This window comes from Mesocricetus auratus, unplaced genomic scaffold, assembly GCF_017639785.1.
Source record: "Mesocricetus auratus isolate SY011 unplaced genomic scaffold, BCM_Maur_2.0 Super-Scaffold_100024, whole genome shotgun sequence".
Lineage (NCBI taxonomy): Eukaryota > Metazoa > Chordata > Mammalia > Rodentia > Cricetidae > Mesocricetus > Mesocricetus auratus.
The window spans coordinates 19,376,105-19,396,358 of NW_024429205.1; the positions used below are offsets into that span (position 1 = coordinate 19,376,105).

General features: G+C 47.3%; 1 protein-coding gene across 1 annotated transcript in view; it reads right to left on the bottom strand.

The window, feature by feature from the left end:
- Positions 1-1,283: 1,283 nt before the first annotated feature.
- Positions 1,284-20,254, bottom strand: part of Kif3c (kinesin family member 3C) — a 38,716-nt gene continuing 19,745 nt past the window's right edge. The window contains exons 2-8 of the mRNA XM_005079114.4: positions 14,964-15,065; positions 14,272-14,394; positions 13,364-13,482; positions 12,655-12,771; positions 3,380-3,488; positions 3,045-3,217; positions 1,284-2,542 (exon numbers count right to left, since the gene is read on the bottom strand). Coding sequence (XP_005079171.1) covers positions 2,449-2,542; positions 3,045-3,217; positions 3,380-3,488; positions 12,655-12,771; positions 13,364-13,482; positions 14,272-14,394; positions 14,964-15,065 — 837 coding nt within the window. The 3' untranslated portion in view covers positions 1,284-2,448. The remainder of the gene's footprint in view (positions 2,543-3,044; positions 3,218-3,379; positions 3,489-12,654; positions 12,772-13,363; positions 13,483-14,271; positions 14,395-14,963; positions 15,066-20,254) is intronic.

A 20,254-nucleotide genomic window follows, 5' to 3' on the forward strand; every position in this document is an offset into this window, starting at 1 on the left:
TAGCATAAAGAGCATTTCTTAATTTTTCAAATAAAAACTAAGGAGTAAGCTGTTAAATGTTGACAGCAGAAATTACAATTCTAAATTCAATAAACTGTATATTCATCAACATCCTTTGAGTAGATCCAAGGCTTGAAAAAGATGAGACATAGGGCTAGGGATGGTGATACATGCCTGTAATCCCAGCACTCTGGAGGTAGAGGTAGGAAAATGGCTGCAAGTTCCATGCCAGCCTGGTCTACACCTTGAGTTCCAGACCAGCCAGGGCTACATAAAGAGACTCTGTCTCAAAATGAAAAATAGCAAAACAAAACAACAGAAATAAATGATCGTGGACGTTCCCTAGAGACGTATCAGTAAAGCAATGAGGAAAGGAGTCCAAGTTTGTTGTAGGATAAATAAAACTGGATGATTTTAACAAATTTAAAAATTTAAATTTTTACCTATTTATTTTGCTACAGAGTCAAGGAAGATCTTGAACTTCTGATCTGCCTACTTTCATCTCCCAGGTGCTGGGATTAAAGGTGTGCCTGTACCACCATGCTCAGTTTAAAGCCAAATGTAAGAAAATGATTTAATCTTTAGTTATGTGTATGTGTGTGTCTGTAGGTGGGTATGTGCATGTGTGTGTAGGTCACTGCAGAGGCCAGAAGAGGGTGCCAGGCTCCCTGGAGTTGCCTGATGTGGATGTTGGGAACTCTACTTGGGTCCCTCTAGAAGAGCAGCAAGTGCTGTTAATCATGGAACCATCTCTCCAGCGTGGAGCATTGTTTTTATGAAATAAGGTTTCCTTATACAGAATGGGCTATCCTCATTGACAATTCTACCTCAACCCGAGTGACTATAAGCAATTTTGTGGGGTTGCATATATACAAAAGCCTTTTAAAAATAAAAACTGGGTATCTTAGCCCACATCTATAATCCCAGCATCTGGAAAGCTGAGACAGGAGTGTTTCAAATTTGAGTCAAGGGTGGGGCTCATAGCAAGTGGATACTAGTAGTAGGCCAGGGCTACACAAAAAGGCCCTATCTGGGGGTGGGGTTGGGAACTCTAAAGATGGCTCAGCGGTTAAGAGCACACATTGCTCTTCCAGAAGACCCGAGTTCAATTCCCAGCACTCATGTCAGGTGGCTCACAACCATCTGTAACTCCAGCTCCAAGGGGGTCCACGCCTCTGGCCTCTGAATTCATGTATACAGACAACATATTTTAAAAATAATAAAAAATAAATCTTTAAAAAATAAGCTTTATCTTGCATGTAAAAAATAAAGGTCAATGAAAATTAACTTTTTAAAATAGAAATTTACTTATCACTTGCAATACCTGTCACAAAGGAGGGCGGGGAAGGGCCAGTTCACACAGGTAGTAAAGAATGGATCAATTTTCAACAAAATAGTAACCCCCAAGATGTGACTCAGAAATAGGGGGAATAGGTAAATCTGGCAAAGACTGTGCCTGGTTTGTTTCTTAGACTAGCCAGAGGGGAAAAGTAAAGGATTTTGCTATCTGCATTTCATAAAGGGCAGAAAGACACTGATTCCTTCCACTATGGACTGAGGCCGGAAGCATCAGGGAACAGTCATCAAAGCAGGGAGAAGCCACACCTCACACGAGGACAGGTGGTTTGTCCCAAAGGAGACAAAGGGACCTGAGGGGGGACTTCCCTTGATGACAGTCCATGTTGTTTCCACACCGTTCCGTTTCCCGCAGTTTTCACGGTGGAACAACTGTTGGTTCCCAATTCCCAGGACAAGGGTGGGGGAGGCCGGCAATGAAGCGGTGCTGGGGAAACCATGAGTTCCTGGCAAGGCTGGAGAGCTTAGCATGAGTCTCAGTGAGGCTACTGAAAGTCCTTGGGAAAGAGCACAGCGGGCTCAGTCCCCTGGGGTGCAGGCCCAACGACATTAGGGTGCCTCCTGCCCTCAATGGACACCAGCAGCTTCCCAGCCCCAGAAAGCGTCAGGGGCTGCTCACCATCGGACAAGAAGATGGAGACTATGGAATGGACAGGTCAAGGGAGTGCTGTCTTCTCAGGCACTACCATCTTCCCTTCTGGAGGCAGCGGACATGAGGAGGGGCGTGGGGCCTGACTGAGGTGTCCACCTAGCCATAAGAAAAGGAGGCTATGCAGTGACCACGGCAGGCCCAGGCAGCTCAGGCGAGGGGATCTCTCCTCACTAACCATGAATAAATAACATGAATTAAATAAAAGAAACACAGAGAACAGGCAGAGCGCCGTCTGCCCTTTTCTCACCCCTTCACACACACTAGTACACACACACACACACACACACGCACACACACACACACACACACACACACACACACACACGCATGCATACATACATACCATACACATACACACGCTCCAAGCATCAGATGCGATGAACCAGGGTTGACTGCCCTATCCTAGGAGTCTGTATGACGGGCAGCCTGACTGAAGGCTGTCAGTCATGGTCTACCACTGGTGCAGGGTGCAGAGGAGCAGAGGCCGCGGAGGCATGAGTGGTGGAGGGTGGAGGCCGCTGAGGACTCTGGCACCTGTAGAGAGACGCATGAGACAAACCAAAGGAGAGATTAGGGAGACCAGGGTACAGAAGTCTGAGGTTTTTCCTTCCCTTTTCTTTCTTCCTCCCTTCCTTCCTCCTTCCTTCTTTCCTTCCTTCCTTCCTTCCTTTCTCTCTCTTTCTTTCATTTTTGTTGCTGTTGTTTTTGTTTCTGAGACAGGGTTTCTCTGTGTAGCCCTGGCTGTCCTGGAACTCACTCTGTAGACCAGGCTTGTCTTGAACTCACAGAGTTCCACCTGCCTCTGCCTCCTGTGCTGGGATCAAAGGCATGCATCCCCACTGCCAAGTTGCTGTGCCACACTATTGCAACAGCGTGTCATGCAGACAGGCCACCATTGTAGATGGAAGCACAGGTCTTCCTTTCCCTCCCCACACACCCTTTGGTTGCCACTAAAACCCTTTTCAGCCTTGACCAACCCATGCAATCCCACGGCTTCCCAAAGCCCAGGGCGCACTTTGACCATGGCAGTACTAACCAGGATCTTGACTTTCGCACTTTAGATGTGGAAGGTCTCTCCAGAAAGCTGTCCAACCTCATGAGCCTCTCCATGTGTAGTACCCGTGGATCTTGTTCTTGGTCATGAGAAAATTCCATCTCAAAGATAGCCGGTGGAGAAACATCCAATTCCAAAAACATTATATTTTCAGCCTGTGGTAAAATGACACAGCAGATGTGAGCAGTGGCGTATCTTCCAGGCACTGGATCTTGGTATCACAAGGATGATGGGGCACTTAGAGAAAGCACATGCTGTAAGCATCCCTTCTCCTTGGGTTTCTCTCCCTTTCCGACTTCTGCTTCCCAGCTTCTTACCCTGTATCTGGGATGGGACCCCATTGCCATGGCAACCCGAGCATACTGGCTGATAGGTCTCTTGTAGCCCACTGCAGAAGTTGGCCGCTTCTTCATTTGACTGTTATTCCTGTAGGGAAAATGGAACATTAGAATGAATTTATCATTGGTTTAGTGGGTTTTTAGAGTTTTTTGGGACAGGGTCTTGTGAAACCCCGGTTGGCCTTGAACTCATAGCTGAGGGTGACCTTGAGCTACACATCCTCCTGCCTCCACTACCAAGTGCTAGGATTACAGTCATACCTCACCACGCTAGAAAGACAATGAACAAATGGCATTGTGAGGGGCTGCTAGCCAGTAGCGGGAGGCCCATGAGGTTGGACGGCTTTCTGGAGAGACCTTCCACGGCTGAAGTTCAAAAGTCAAGATCCTGGTTAGTACCACCACAGTCAGTTTCTCTCATAGTAAAAAGAGCTGACTGTGTGCAAGAATGAGGACCCAAGTGCAACCCCCAGAGCCTGTGTGCAGTGGTTTGAATGAGAATAACATAGATTTGAATGTCTGGTCACCAGGACTGGCGCTATTTGAAAGTGATTTCATTAGAAAGACCCTAGTTTCAGCTGGGCAGCGGTGGCACATGCCTTTAATGCCAGTACTTGGGAGACAGGGGCAGGTGGATCTCTGTGAGTTTGAGGCCAGTCTGGCCTTCAGTTCGAGTTCCAGGACAGCCAAGACTATACAGAGAAACTCTGTCTGGGAAAACCAAAAGAAAAAATATTATTTTTTTGTAAGTGGGCCACTTGACCCATCCTTGTATTGTTCTGAGACTAAATCTCATCTAGTGCAGGGTGACCTGAAACTCACTGGGTAGCAGATGATGGATTTGACTCTGGATTCTCTTGCTTCCACCTTCTGAATGCTGAGGTTAATCCAGGGCCCCATATATGACAGGCAGCAGTCTACCAACTGAGCTATGTCCTTACCTTTTTTTTTTTTTTTTTTTTTTGAGACAGTCCTATATCACCATGGCTGGCCTTCAGCTCTTCATCTTCCTGATTCTACCTCCTAAATTCTAGGATTACAGACAGGGGCGACCACACTCAGCCTGGTTTGTTTTTGTGATACAGTGTCTTGCTATGTAGCTCAGACTGGCTGCAAACTCTTCATAACCCTGTAATCTTGCTCATCCTGCCTCAGTTTCCACTGTGCCTAGATCACAGGCGTGAGCTAACATGTCCGTAACAGCGGAGCTTTCCCCCTTGGCAACTTGATGAATATAGTATAATATTGTATTCACTCCAAACGAATGAGAGCAAACAGAAGAAACAAGAAATCGGTGTCCAGTTAAAGAACAAAGGGCACAGGTTTGGAAGTGACGCCAGGATTGGGTTTGAACATTGTCTTGTCCCCTTACATCTGGGTCACTCTGGGAAGAAGCTTACTATTCCTGGCCTCCAACATGTCACTACACCCCTCCCCCCCAGAACTGCTGGGATTCAACCAGACACTTAGCACAGTGCATTGCAAGGGCTAACACAAGGCTGTGAATTAGCTCCGTCTGCTCATTCAAGTAATGACCCAAACAAAATGAGCAATGAAAAATCCAATAGGTGACACTGGAAGGGAGAAGACAGGAGGGAGCCACAGTTACTCCCAGGCAGGACATTCTGTCCCTGCATAAAACTAGCTGTACAGAAACCCCAAGGCTGATTTGCATTCTGCAGCCAAGGGATGAGAAGTTACAGACTTAGTGCTGTCAGTGTGTGTGTGTGTGTGTGTGAGAGAGAGAGAGAGATCTCACACATGTGTGTGCATGTGTGGGGTGCAAGTGCATTTTTGTACACTGCATGTGTGTGCACATGTGTGGTGACCAGAGGTGAATACTGAGTGTCTTTCTCAGTTACTCCCTGTGCTGGCTAGCTTTGTCAACTTGATGCAAGCTAGAGTCACTAGAGAACAGGCAACCTCAACTCGGAAAATGCCTCCATAAGATGGGACTATAGGTCATTTTCTTAGTTAGTCATTGACTTGATGGAGGTGGGGGCGGGTGGGGTGTTAGCTCATTTGTGGGTGGAGCCACCCCTGGGCAGGTGGTGCTGGGGTCTATACGAAAACAGGCTGAGCATGCCAATACGCAGCATCCCCACGACCCCTGCCTCTACCCTCCACCCGTTTGGGTTCCTGCTCTGATGCCCACACTGTTCCCTGGAAGTATAAGCTGAAGTAAACCGTTTCCTAACTTGCCTTTGGTCATAGTGTTTCATCGAAGAAATAGAAATCCTCCATCTTATTTCTTGAGGTAGCTTCTAAACCTAGAACTTGCCAATTAGGCTAGCCTTGCTGCCCAGCAAGCCCTCAGGAGCCTATTTCTGCCTCTCCAGTGCTGGGATTACAAGCATACACTACCATGCCTGGTTTTTCACATGGGTGTTGGGGATCTGAACTCAGGTCTGCATGGTTGCTCCTGAGACAGCCATCTCTCCAACCCTGAGAAGTTAGTCTTGAAATCCAGTTTACCAGACATATTAAAAAGCACCGAACCCCACTTAGTGGTCCCAGTTGGGCCTCTTCCAAATGAAAACAAGGAACAAGAAAGCTGTAAAAGCTCCATTTCATTTTGTCCCCAGAGGCTATAGAAGGCCCAGAAGCAGCTTTAATGACAGTCTGGCACAGCCCGCTAATGGAAAAGTATCACCACTCCACAGAGAAGAGAGGGGGAGTTTATCAGTGACAAGGTTTGCTCCACATCTCATGTTAGAATTTTCTAACATGCGCCTATGGAATGGATGAAACAAGGAGACAGGCTTAGAGAGGCCAAGTACCCTTTGTAGGTAAGGTCACACAATTAGCAACCCTTTTTGTCACTGTGTACTGTCTCTTAAGGGTGCATGTGGGGACATGCCGAGTCAGAGAGACCCTTTGAGAACGCAGGCTCTGGGAATAGGACAGAGGAGGAGAGCTAAGCGAGCAGAGCAGCTGCTCAGTGGAAAGGGAAGCCTGACCCAATGAAGCTGCCGGGTTACTCTGGGCAGCGTGCTGGGGGAAGAAGGGGCTGGGGGAAAGGAGTCTATAACTGGGACACCCATTTTCCATCCACCCCCTCTTCTTCCCCAGGCCTACTTCCAGGACTGATTCCTATGCCATAAACAGGTTGAGGCCAATAGTCCAGATCTGGGACCCAGCTCTGTAGTTATCCACAACTCCAACAGACCTAGAAGGACAGTTAATATGTTTGACCCACCCCAGGCTCCAAAGCTATGGAGAAACCCTGTCTCAAAAAACCAAAACAGCCTTTAATTCCAGCACTCGGGAGGCAGAGGCACGAGGATCTCTGAGTTCGAGGCCAGCCTGGTCTACAGAGTAAGTTCCAGGACAGCCTCCAAAACAATACAGAGAAACCCTGTCTCTAAAAACCAAAAAATAAAACAAAATAAAAAGAATAAACAAACAACAGAAGTGTCTCAAAGTTGAGCACTGTAGCATGTACCGGTAGTGCCAGTCACTTGAGGAGTAAGGGAGAAGATCATTTGATGCTAGGAGCTCAGGGCCAACCTGAGAAATATAGAAAGACTGGTCTTTAAAGCCAAATCAAACCAAACCCCTTTCTCCTGTGACAAAGTAAGGACCAAAACTCAGAGATAAAAAAAAAGAAAATAAATAAATTTTATTTATGAGTGTGTGCACGAGCATGTGTGCGCATGTAATGCATACGAGCCATGACATTCATGTTGTGGTCAGAGGAGAATTTGTGGGAGTTGGTTTTCTCTTTCCACCATGTGGGTCCCAGGGACCGAACTCATATTCTTGGATACAGCAGCAAGTGCCTTTGCCTGCTGAACCATCTCAGCAGACCCCAAATTCAGACTGTTTTCAATCCAACTCCAGTGCCCTTCAACTGCATTTGATGAATTGCAAAGCATCTATCATAGCTGGGCTTGCAGAGGCCAAAGTGCTCAAGTCACAATAACACTTTGTGGACTATAAGCTAGGAGCCATGGGCCATCACCCACACTTACACAGTTATACAACCCTTAGGAGATGCTTTTTCTGTAAGTTCAATGAAACTTAAGGGTTTTTTTTTGTAGTAGGATTAAAGCCAGGCCCTCAGACATACTAGGTAAATGCCCTACCACTGAGTTATACCTCCAGCCCTAAAAAGAAAACTTATGAGAAATTAAACTGTGTGCTTATAAACTGCCATGATATGCAAAATTTTGCTTTCAAGGCAACTTTAACCAAAATTATCATAGTGAAAGAGACAGAAAGGAGAAAATGGACAAGGACATAGGCTTCCCAAATAAGCAGACATAGGCATGTCTAAACATTGTCCCATGTTAACAATGACTCCTTGCTTTGGAGAGGGGCCTGGGTGGGGGTGATTCTCCAGGCGGCTGTGGTCAAATGAGGGAGGCTGCTTCTAACAAAAGCTTTCCGAAGGGACAGTGTGACCTTAGGTAATTCTTTTCAAACAATGTCTTTCCAGTCTGTGTAGTCTTCAGTGTTCCCATCCCAGAATACCACAGGCCTCAGCAAAGCTAAACAGCCCACACTTGAGCTGAGCAAGGGAACAATGCTTTGACGTACACTCCGGGAGAGACAGGGCCTTTGTGTTTGCAGCCCCGCTTGAGTCATGTTTTGTGAGTTGTGGGAACTGCCTGGGAAGGAAAGGAGGGGGGTTCCTTCCATAGCCTCAGATTCCAGAGCATCCCGGTGAGAGGAAAACCACGTTCAAGGCCTTCCCTGCCCCCAGCCTCCAGCTGTGAAAGCAGAACTGTGGGGCAGATGGGAGTCTGGGGCACGGGAGGTAGCTACCACTCCCGCCATCAGCCCACCCTTGGGGTTCTCTGTGGAGACACAGTCACAACTGGGACTTTGATGATTAACTGTCTGGTTTTTTCTCTATTCTAAACACCACTGCTTTCAAAATTAAAAAGAAAAAGAACAAAGAAAGTGGTCTGGAAAGACAGTTTAGTTAAGAATACTGGCTGCGGCTCCTCCAGAGGACCCAGATTTGAGCCCTAGCAGCCACACAGGATCAGAGGGGATTCTGTATGTTCTTCTGGCCTTTGTGGGCACCAAGGAAGCACATGGTGCACAGGCATACAGACAGGCAAAACATTCATACACATAAAATAAGTTAAAGAAAGAAAAAATATATGTATTTTTAAATTGTCAGAATTGGATGTGGTTGCAGACTTCTGCAATCCCAGCACTGAGAAGGCCAGAAGGATCAAGACTAGCCTGGGCTACCTGGTGAGACCTTGTCTCAAAAACAGAATCATCTAAGTATGGTGGCCCATACCTATAACCCCAGATTTGGGGCTGGAGGATCAAGGTCATCGTAAACTACAAGAAAAGGAAAAAAGAAGGGCTGGGGATACAGCCTGCCCGCATGAAATCCCAGCTCAACGTAAAAACAAAAACAAAAAACACTTTTGTTATGGTGGAAGTTCTACCCAAGCTCCCCTCCCCTATTTCTCTCCAAACCCTGCTGCATCTCAGAAAGCCCAACAAATGATGACCCCTCCCCCAGGGATGCTCAAGACCACTCCCCCAGGGTATTTAAACTGCCCCCCAGTAATAGATGTGTGGTTTTCAGGTCTCTCTTTCCCCTCTCCTCTCTGGGGGCCTGGAAAGCCATCCAGGAGCATTGTATTCATCAAACATGGGCTGCCTTTCTTTCTTTCTTTCTTTCTTTCTTTCTTTCTTTTTCCGAGACAGGGTTTCTCTGTATTGTTTTGGAGGCTGTCCTGGAACTCAACCAGGCTGACCTCAAACTCACAGAGATCTGCCTGCCTCTGCCTCCCAAATGCTGGGATTAAGACATGGGCTTTTTCTAATTCGGTTTTATTTGGTCTGATTTGTATTGCTGCATTGGTGGAGAGGCTTATGGAATAAAGCAACTTTTCAACTTTGGAGGCAGAGGCAGGAGAATCTGTAAGTTTGAGGCCTGCCTGGTCTACACAGTGAGTTCCAGGACAGCCAGGGCTATACAGAAAAATCCTGCCTCAAAAAAATCGAAACAAAACAAACAAACAAAAAACCCAAAACAATCACAACAAAGAACTGTAGGGAGGGGGGCTGGAGAGATGGCTCAAAGTTTAGAGCACTGGCTGCTCTTCTAGAGGTCCTGAGTTCAATTCCCAGCACCCACATGGTGGCTCACAATCATCTGCAATGATGAGATCTGGTGTCCTCTTCTGGTCCGCATGCTTACATATAGCCAGAACACTATACATCATGAATAAATCTGTTTAAAAAAAAAAAGATCTGTAGGGAGATATCCACTTTCGCCCATACCTGTAGCGCTGACCATTCCTGTTTGGGCATGGTCACAGATGAGGACATGATGGGGAGTGAGTTTAAGTCTGGGGCCAGGGCAGGTGGCTCTCTCTTGCATCTGGTTGGATCACAGAGAGCAGCCTGTGTGGATCCACAGAGCAGGAACTGCTTCGGCCATCTGCTTCTTATGTAAGTGACTTCTCCCCCAAATAAATTATACTTAACCTATATTTGAACCTAGTCCTGTGTATTATTATCCGTGCCTCTGCAAAGAACAGTACATAAAGGCGAACTAAACAGCTGGAAGTTTTGGAGGAATGACCAGCTTTCAGGTTGTTCAACACCAAAGAGAACTCTATCCTTCTGGGACTTTCTTGGCTTAACAAGGGTAATGGAGACCTGGATAAATAGTTCAATTGCTAAAGAGCTTGCCTGATAGACATGCAAACAACTTGTGAGTCTATTCTGGCCCTCTGCCATCTGATACCAGGGAATGAACTCAGGTTGTCAGGCTTAGCTGCAGGCAACCTTATCCACTGAGCCTTTTTGCTACCCCCTAAATATCACTTAAAGTGGCTTTTCTAGGGCCAGTGAGATGGCTCAGTGGTAAAGGCACTTGCCATGAAAGCCTTGAGACTAAGTCAGACCTCTAGAACCCATTAAAAAACCAACTCCACAGGCCAGACAGTGGTGGTGCACACCTTTGTTTTTGTTTTGTTTTTCCAGACAGGATTTCTCTGTATAACAGCCCAGGTTGTCCTGGAACTTGCTAGATAGACCAGGCTGTCCTCGAACTCAGTGTGTAAGCCTTTAATCCTAGCACTTGGGAGACACGAGGCAGATGGATCTCTGAGTTCAAGACCAGCCTATTCCAGGACAGTAAGGACTACACAGAGAAGCCCTGTCTCAAAAAACAAAATGAACCAAAAAAAAAAAAAAAAGAAAAGAAAAGAAAAGAAAAGAACCAAGTCCAGCTGAACTCTGTGAGTTCGAGACCATCCTGGTCTACAGAGTGAGTTCCAGGACAGCATCCAAAGCCACAGAGAAACCCTGTCTCAAAAAAACAAAACAAAACAAAAAACCACACCAAAAAGCAAAAAAGAACCAACTCCACAGAATTACCCTGTCACTTCCAGGTGTATACTATGACACATGTGTGACCACAAGCAAATCGTGCACACACTCATCCAGACGCAATAGTAATACATAGACGGGGGCTGGTGAGATGGCTCAGCAGGTAGGGGCACGTGTGTCTTGGTCTGGAAACCTGAGTTCAATCCCTGGGACCCACATGGTAGAAAGAGAAAATCAACCTCAAGTACTTGTCCTCTCCCACCCAAACGAATGCTGTGGCATGTGTACCTATCCCCCAACACAAACGTAACACCAAATGTAATAAAAAATTTTATCAAATGTTAATGAAAAATTTGAAAGAATTTTACAAAGCAAAGGGACTAGCTGGAATTTAAAAAATAAAATAAAAAATAAAAATAAAAATAAAAAATAAAATAAGTATTTTTTAAATAAAATTAAGTCAGAATACAAAGGAAGGGGTTTTGTTATGACATTGTCATACATATGTGTCATGTATGTTCTCATGTGTTTTCTTCCCTCAGTTAAACAGGGTATAGTGCCACACATACAAGTTATCAACCCTCAGGAGGTAGGAGGACTGAACTCAGGAGTTCAAAGCCATCCTGAGCTACATAGTAAGTTTCAGGTCAGCCTTGGCTACATTCTATGACTCTTGTTGAAAAAAAAAAAAGAAAAAAGAAAGAAAGAGAATGAGTAGTCCTTTTCAATTCCAAACTGAAGAACACTAAACAGGTAATTAAATGTAATAATGATCTCTGGGAGGGAAGGAGAGAAACATCAAAAAAATTACATAATTGGGAAACTGGAGAAAAAATTAAATATAACCTATAATAGAATTCTCTTAGTATGAAACCTCCTAAAAGTGATCGTGGTACTGTGGAGATGGAAAACAATGTTTTGTTTTGGTTCTTCATTTGCTAGGTAGACCAGGCTAGACTCAAACTCACAAACTCACAGATTTTTGTCTCTGCTTCCCCAGTGCTGGGGTTAAAAGTTGTGTGCTACCATACCTGGTCCAAAAAGCGGATTACAAGCACAAAATGCCACCACTGGAAAACCATTACTAGTAAATTTGTTATTTCCAACTAGTAACACATCCAGGTGGATAGGGTCACAGTTTCAGAAATCAGATAGATTAAACAGCCATGTAAGGCACGTAGGTGCTACAAACCTTGTAGTAGCTTCCACCCCAGCCTTGGGGGGGGCTCCTGCTCTGCGTCGTAGTAGCATCCCTAGGATACAGAGAGTAAAGAATCCCCAGAGAAGTAGTGTCTCTCCATCACTGTATACAGACTTGGTCCAGCTGGGTGGAAGCATTGTTGAGTTTGAATATTCAACCTCGTTCTATGCGGCTACCAGCAGAGGGAGCTGCACACCCAGCTAACTGACGCAACTGCAGCTGCACTCAAGGGCTCTGCTCTCGGGTAGGGAAACAGGTGGAATTGCTGAATCACCCGGCTGAGAAGCTAGAAAGAATGGATCAGGCCTCTTTGGTGTCCGGATCTGGCACTTGCTAGTCTTTCCCTCCTGACCATAAGCTCAGACCATGTCTGACTTACCTTCTGCCTGTATTCTTACACAGACCTGACGGACACACAGCAGAGCTGGGCAAAGGTTAACAATTGTTGCTATTATTTCTGCAAATGTGTATCCACCAGAAGTAGCCAGCACTATGGAAACCGAGATGCTTCTCTCCACTTGCCCCTCCTCTTACAGGCTCCCCCGTCCCAGATCAGAGAAACACTTCCTGGAACTCCATCCTCCGTGTGCACCCCTTTACCCACTCCTCAAAGCCCCAAACATCTGTCTTTCTGCAGACAGGGTCTCAACCCTAGGAGAGGCATGCAAAATCCTAGGTACAGACAAATGGGGGGAACGGGGGGGGGGCGGGGAACGACGACGGGGGACGGACGACTCACACTCCAGCGGGCACCAGTGGCTGGAACTTCCACTGCTCCTCGTCACAGTCCAGGAAGAGCCTGTTCATGATCTTGTTCTTCTCCTCAGGGGGGATGAAGTTCTCAATGATGAGGTACCTCGGGGAAGGAACGAGACAGAAATGGGAAGCGGGAAGACCCCGCCACAAAGGCAACAGAGACGGCGACCACGGTTTCTAATGCAGAGATTGTGGGTCTGGGGCCTTTCGGGTGGTTTCTGACCAGTGCTCAGCCTGCACTTTGGCAGAGGGAGGCAGAACCATCAAACCAGACTGAGAAAATGGAACAACCTGAAGGGCTCCAGGTTCAGGGAGAGACCCAGTCTTAGAAAAAAAAAAGGTGGCAGGTGATAGAGAAAAACTCCCCAATGTCATCCCCTGGCCACCACACACTAATCATAGGTGTACACACATATACATATGCAATGCATATACATATACATACATACATACATACATACACATATGCGCACTCTCAGGCCCAAAATACCCAAGTCATACAAGCTGGGCAGAGTGGTCTATACCTAGTAACCCAGCAACTGGGAGGCTGAGGCAGGAGGATAGCTGAAAGTTACAGGACAGCATGAGCTACCACAGAAACTCAAATAAAGAAAAAACCTCTCAGAGAGGCCCTGAGGAATGTGGGGCGACATGGGGACCCGGAACGGAACCAGGAGAGGAGCCAGCCCTACTTGAGCTTGAGTTCCCGGGTCTGCTCGTTCTGCGCCTCTTCCAGGTCCTGCCGCACGCGGATGTACTCCTCGTGTTGGTCCTGGATCTCAGCCTTCACCGCCTGGAGCTTGGCATAGAGCTGGACATGCACAGTGTGGCTCAGAGGCTGCTCATCAGGCCCCAACCGCCCAGCCTGGGCCTCACCCACTGCAGGCTCAGCCCAGGATGAGGATGGGGTTGCTGGTCCCAACTCAGAATGCTGCCCATCCCTATGAATCAGGATGCACTATTTCAAGGGCTCTTTGTCTTCCCTGCGGTTCGGTCCCGCCTACCCACTGCTCTGTCTCTGTCTCTGTCTCTGTCTCTGTTTCTGTGTCTCTGTCTCTTTGTCTCTCTCTCTCAGTATCACAGAGTATTCAAACTGAAAGAGAACTGAGGAAATTTTGACCTAACATCCTCTTTACATAGACTGAATAAAAGGTCATAATTGATCCACAGAAGAGTGGAGACAAGCCAGGCAGTGGTGGTGCACGCCTTTAATCCCAGCACTTGGGAGGCAGAGGCAGGCGGATCTCCACATTTGAGGTCAGCCTGGTCTACAGAGCGAGTTCCAAGACAGGCTCCAAAGCTACAGAGAGACCCTGTCTTAGAAAACAAAAACAAAACCCTGTCTGGAAAAAACCAAAAAAAAAAAAAGAAAAGAAAAGTGATTTGTTTACCCTGCTGCTCATCTTATCTTTTTTTTTTTTAATTCCTATTTTATGTACATTGGCATTTTGCCTGCATGTATGTCCGTGTGAGGGTGTCAGATCTTGAAGTTACATTCAGGTGTGAGCTGCCATGTGAGTGCTGGGAATTGAACCCAGGTCCTCTGGAAGAGTAGCCAGTGCTCTTGACCACTGAGCCATCTCTCCAGCCCTCATCTTACCTTCTTGAGTTTCTTGGTTTTGACCTCCACCTCCTGCTGCAGGGATGAGTAGGTACCACGCAGCTCCATGGTCTCCTCGTCTCGGAGGAGCATCTCCTGCTGCATCTCCCGCTCACGGCGTTTCTAGGGCAAGGCGCGGCGAGGGGGTCACAACAGACAAGCAAGGTACACTGGAGGAGGCTAAAGAGTACAGGGGCCGGCTGGCTTTGCCTGTCATAGGACCTGGCTCTACCATGGTCCTGGCTACCAGTCAGGGGCACCCCAAGGCTCACATTCACTGTTCCTCACAATTCTAAGTGGAACACTGGACTTCGTAGCTCCTGTGAACATACTGTGTCAGGTGTGACCCTGTGTGCATGGTGACCCCAGTCCTAAGAACTAGCATTCTCTGGGAACATCGCCCACAGCATCACAGCTGATTGGTAACTAACTTGAGGACTTAGGAAATTGCCATACAATCAGCAATGGAGGGCCTGGGAGTTAATACCAGGGGTCTCGTGGAGGCTAACAGCACGGAGAGCCACCTCTTCCTCTCATCCAAAGAGAAGACACTGAGCTGGGAGACCCATGGAGTCCAAGTGACTTAGCTTGGGTTCTCAGCTAATTCTAATTCCAGGATTCTCAGTTCAGCCTGCCCCACACATGACCTCAAGGTGACATGCCTCAGGGAACCTGAAGCCTAGCGTCCTTACCTGCTCAGCAATCTCCTGCCGCTTCAGTTCTAGCATCTTCTGTTGCTCATTGGTGTGATCCATGATGTTCCTTCCCCCGATCAGCAGCTTGCTTTCCATGGCCTGAGGACACAATGGGGTTCAGAGAAGGGACTGACATCCCAACTTGGGATTTTTGTTTGTTTGTTTGCTGGTCACAGTGTCGCATGTAGTCCAGACTAGCCTCAAACCTTCTATGCAGTAGACGGTGACCAATGCTGGATTATAAGTGTGATTCACCACACATAGCTTTATTGGTTTGATTGTTTTTTGTTTGTTTGTTTGTTTGTTTTTTTTGAGAAAGGATCTCACTGTGCAGTGTTGGCTAGCCAGAACTTATTATGTAGATCAGGTTAGCCTGTATGTAGATCAGGCTAGGATAGAACTTGTGGCAGTCCTGTTTCTACCACCTGAGTGTTGGGATTGCAGGTATGTGTCATCATGTCAGTTGACAACTTAAGAGATCCTCTCTCTGTCCCTCTTCCCCCCTCCTCCTTCCCTTTCCTTCTTGAAACATAGCCAAGGGTAACCTTGAACTCCTGAGCTCCACAAGTCCACTCCAATGACCACAGAGCAGACACTCTGCTGCCCTTCCCTGCGATCCTTCTAGGAATGGACATAATGGACGTAGCCTTGTCGGTGGGAACTGAGTTTCCCCCTCCAGCCCCTGGAGCCATAGCACAAAGCTACCATTGTGGACAGGAAGGATCCTTAAGGATGAAAAAGAGGGAACCCCTTTGGGGATATAAGGCACCTGATCTCTTTGCCATGGAAACGAAGGAACGGCTGGGTCACCATGCCTGTGAGGAAGGTGGGTGGCAATCTATTCCTGGCAACCAAGCCCCAGATGGCAGCAGCAGGAGGAGAGACGGCACTCACTGGGCAGCCCAGCCCTTGTACTGTGTGGTTCCTGACTCAGGAAGACAGCTCATCACTGGGGTAGCAGGAAACCTTGGTCTAATCTTGGGCTGCTGAGGAAATCAGAACAACCCAAGGGAAGAGATTTCCCAGCAACAGGGGACAAAATGAGGCCCCAGAGGCTGCATGAGCTTTAGACACAACCTGCTCGGCTCACTAAGCTGAAGGAAAAAGCCAATCCCCTGCCTCTATTCTTGGACCATCAAGTTAGAAAATAACAGAGGAGAGATCCAAATACCATACCCCTAGCCTCACTGAGAGCTCCATGCTATGTGAAGGCCCCCACACCATCAATGCCTTCAGTGGGGCTTCTGGAACACGATAATGGAGTTGTACAAAGCCAGACTCCATAAAATGCATTGTCATTATTGCCAATAAGAGGGCACTCTTCCAGGGCAGACAACTACTCTGATTTCACCGCTGGCCTCCTGAAGGCTGACATCACCTTGAGCCACTGGAAGAAATTGGCTGTCTCCCCACTGGAATTTTTCCTAGTGGAACCAGCTGTCACATCTGAGGGCTCTCAGGGCTGAGGGTGCTGCCAGGCTGGGGGAGTGGGCAGCTGCCTGTGAGCGTCACATCGTTGGGATCAGAGCAGGACAGGGGTTAAAGGGCGTTGTGGGGAGGTCAGAGGTTGGCTTGTGCAATACCGCAGTGGACACTGAGCAAAGCCAGGCCGGCTGGAGAGGCAGGAACCTCACATAAGCCCCATGCAGTCACAAAGACAAAGGAGGGAGCTATGGGGGGACTGGCTAGCCTTGATGCCACACCGGAGCCCTCGCACCCCTGGATAATTGCCTTACCATGTATGCCACCACTATGTCACATACTTCACTCGACTCCTCTCCGTTCAAGGTTATAACTAATGCAACCCTGAAATCTGGTGCCCTTGGCAGCTTGCTCAGCACAGCCTTTTACCTCACTCACCCAGATAAATGGCCAGCCATCAAATATCATCATCAAATGCTTCTTTTTTTTTTTTTTTGGTTTTACGAGACAGGGTTTCTCTGTATTGTTTTGGAGGCTGTCCGTCCAGCCAGGCCTCGAACTCACAGAGATCCGCCTGCCTCTGCCTCCCTCGTGCTGGGAATAAAGGCGTGCACCACTACTGTCCAGCCATTAAATGCTTCTTATTGCAATTTACACCACTGTCCCCTTTTTGACCTTACTGATGCCTACTGACCTCACTGAAATCCCTAAGACTTGCCCAGACACCCATAGGCTCCTGCAGCCTTAGTTTCCTCTTCCATCATTCATCCTCCAAAACCACAAGTCTAAACCACTTCCCTGCTCAATTATCCAATGGGCCTCTACTCCCCACAGTGGGGAGTACCACATTCTCTTCTCCCCACCCCACAGCTACCTGGAAAACTGCTACTCATCCTGCAAGACCCCGCAGGAACAGCTTAGGAAATTGTCATTGATTCCTCCGAAGCTGCTTGTTCAGACCGCCGCCATAACCAGGGTGCATTCCTACAGTTCCCCCATATTAGAAATATTCCCTCTAGGGCTGGAGAGATGGCTCAGAGGTCAAGAGCACTGACTGCTCTTCCAGAGGACCCAGGTTTGATTCCCAGCACCCACATGGCGCTTGCAACTGTGTGTAACTCCTTGTCCAGGGGAACTGGCACTCTTACATAGACATACATGCAGACAAACACATAACCCTGAGGACTCTAACATCTGGGTGGCCCATCCTCAAAGGCCTAGCATTTGGTCCAGTCTCCACATCTGGCACATTGTCCATTCCAGCCTGAGTCTTTAGATTTCCCTCAGCATTTTATGTAATTCTAGCATCCTTTACTCTTTGCCACTGAACAAAAAGGCAACACTTCTCAAATTTTGCTGCCCACTGGAATCACCTGGGAACATAGCAAACCACCTTGACACAGTGACTCAGAATCTGCATTTTCTGGGTCTGGGGATGTGGTTTGGAGGGTAAGGGGTTTGCTGTGTAAGTGTAAGTAATCTGAGTTTAGATCAACAGTGCTGAGAGGGGTGATGGAGACAGGAAGGTCCTGGGACTTGCTGGCCAGCCAAGCTAGATTCACCAAGCTCCAGGCTCACTAAGAGCTTGTTTGAGAAAAAAAAAAAAAAAAGATAGAGGAAGATGCCAATGTCAACCTCTGGCTTCCATAGGCTCACACAAGCTTGCATATTTTGTGTAAGCATGTGTGTACATGAGCTCTCTCTCTCTCTCTCTCTCTCTCTCTCTCTCTCTCTCTCTCTCTCTCTCTCTCTCACACACACACACACACACACACACACACACACACACACACACACACACGAGTCTGTATTTCCCTAGGTCCCCAGTCGACTTATGTGTCCCTGTGGTGAAGACTAGGAAATGGGACCAGCTACAGGAAAAATAACATGTTTTCAGCAACAGAAGATCGTGACTGACTAGCCTCTGGGAGTTCTTCCAAAGTGGGACAAAATTACTGCAGCATTAGGGAAGTCAGTGGCCAGGACTTAAGATATTAAAATGTGCCCCTGCCCCTCCCCGAGGTTGTACATCAGAGGTTATTCAGCATTGCATGGGTTGGGATGAAGAAAGGCAAAGTGCTCACTCACAGGGAAGGAAACAGGCATTTCTCTGAGTGGAAAAATGCCTAAGTGTGCGATGGCAGGACTGATCTCTCTTAAAAACTGTTCAAGGAAGCCGAGCGTTGGTGGCGTACCCCTTTAATCTCAGCACTCAGAAGGCAGAGGCAGGCAGATCTCTGTGAGTTGGAGGCCAGCTTGGTCTACAGAACGAGTTCCAGGACAGCCGGGCCTATTACACAGAGAAACCCTGTCTCAAAAAAACAAAAAAGAAATAAACGACAACAAAAATTGTATGAGGAAGCATGTACTGACTAAATGTTCAATTTCACAGACACCCCAAATCATTCTAGGTTAATAAGGAACAATGTGAGCGGGCAGGGGAAAAAAAACCCTTAAACTTAATAAGAGTCGGGTAGGTGAGCTTCTGTTACAAGTTTTCCATTTGAGAGGAATGTGATCCTCACTCTGCTCATGAGATGATAGCTGTGGGCAAGGCATTATGAACCAGAATAAGACAGGACAGCGAAGGGAGAAATTCTCTACTGTTCCCAAAAGACACTGGCTTAATATCCTGCCACCGCTAAAAAGTTCAATAGCAGTGGGCCAAGGACCTTCGGGAAGGCTTTTCGGAAACAAAAGGAAACGAATTATCCCCTTGCAGAGAACCACGTTGCAGGTGAATCTGGAGTACGGTGTACAGTTCCAATCTGAATCTCCGGAGACTCAAAGGAGACAGGAGAGCCAGAGAAGGGCAGCAAAGGCCGTCTCAGGGCTACTTAAGAGATGGAAAAATGGGATCCATCCTTGGGCTTCGAAGACAAAGGAAGATTAAGAGGACAGGCCCAGACAGGATATAATATAAAACGGATGTGAGAAGGGAGCTCTCCGACTTTCCCATCCAATCCAGGTACACCCGTGAGATTTCAAAAGCAGCAGCTTTTATGGCACCTGAAGGGAGGACTGCCTGGGCAATGTGGCATGCCTATCAACGCCAGCACTTGGGAGATGGGAGAAGGAAGATGGGGAGTTCAAGACCAGCTTTGTGGAACATAGTTCAAGGTTAAAGTCATCTTGGGCTAAATGAGACCCAGCCACAAAAACAAACAAATGAAGTTGGGTGGTGGTGGTGCACACTTTTAATTCCAGCACTCAGGAAGCAGAGGCAGGAGGATATCTGTGAGTTGGAGGCCAGCCTGGTCTCCAGAGTGAGTTCCAGGACAGCCAGGGCTATATAGAGGAACCCTGTTTTGGAAAAAGAAAAAAAGTGAGCCTCCTCATTTAATTAAATAATCACGTGTTTTTTTTCTCAAGCAGGATTAGGATTGAATGTAGCCCAAGTAGGCATCCAACTTGATATATAGTTGAGAATGGCTCTAAATGTCCCGTTTTTCTGCTTATTTTCCATGTGCTTGGATTACAGGCAAGCACCTCCATGTTTAGGTTCCCTTTTATATTCTCCATGACATCCTGGTGATATCAATCAAGGCCCAACCTCTCCTTTCTCAACTACTTTTTCATGCTGCTTGGGGATACTTTTTTTGTTTTTTATTTTACGAGACAGGGTTTCTCTGTATTGTTTTGGAGGCTGATGGTCCAGCCCTGCCTCAAACTCATAGAGATCCTCCTCCCTCTGCCTCCCCAGTGCTGGGATTAAAGGTGTGCGCCACCATCACCTGGCTTGTTTTGTTTTTGAGGCAAGGTCTTGCTATGTATCCAAGACTGACCTGGAACTTACTATATAGACTAGGCTGTACTGGAACTTTTATGGTCCTTCTGCCATTCAGGCATGTTTTATGATGCTCAGC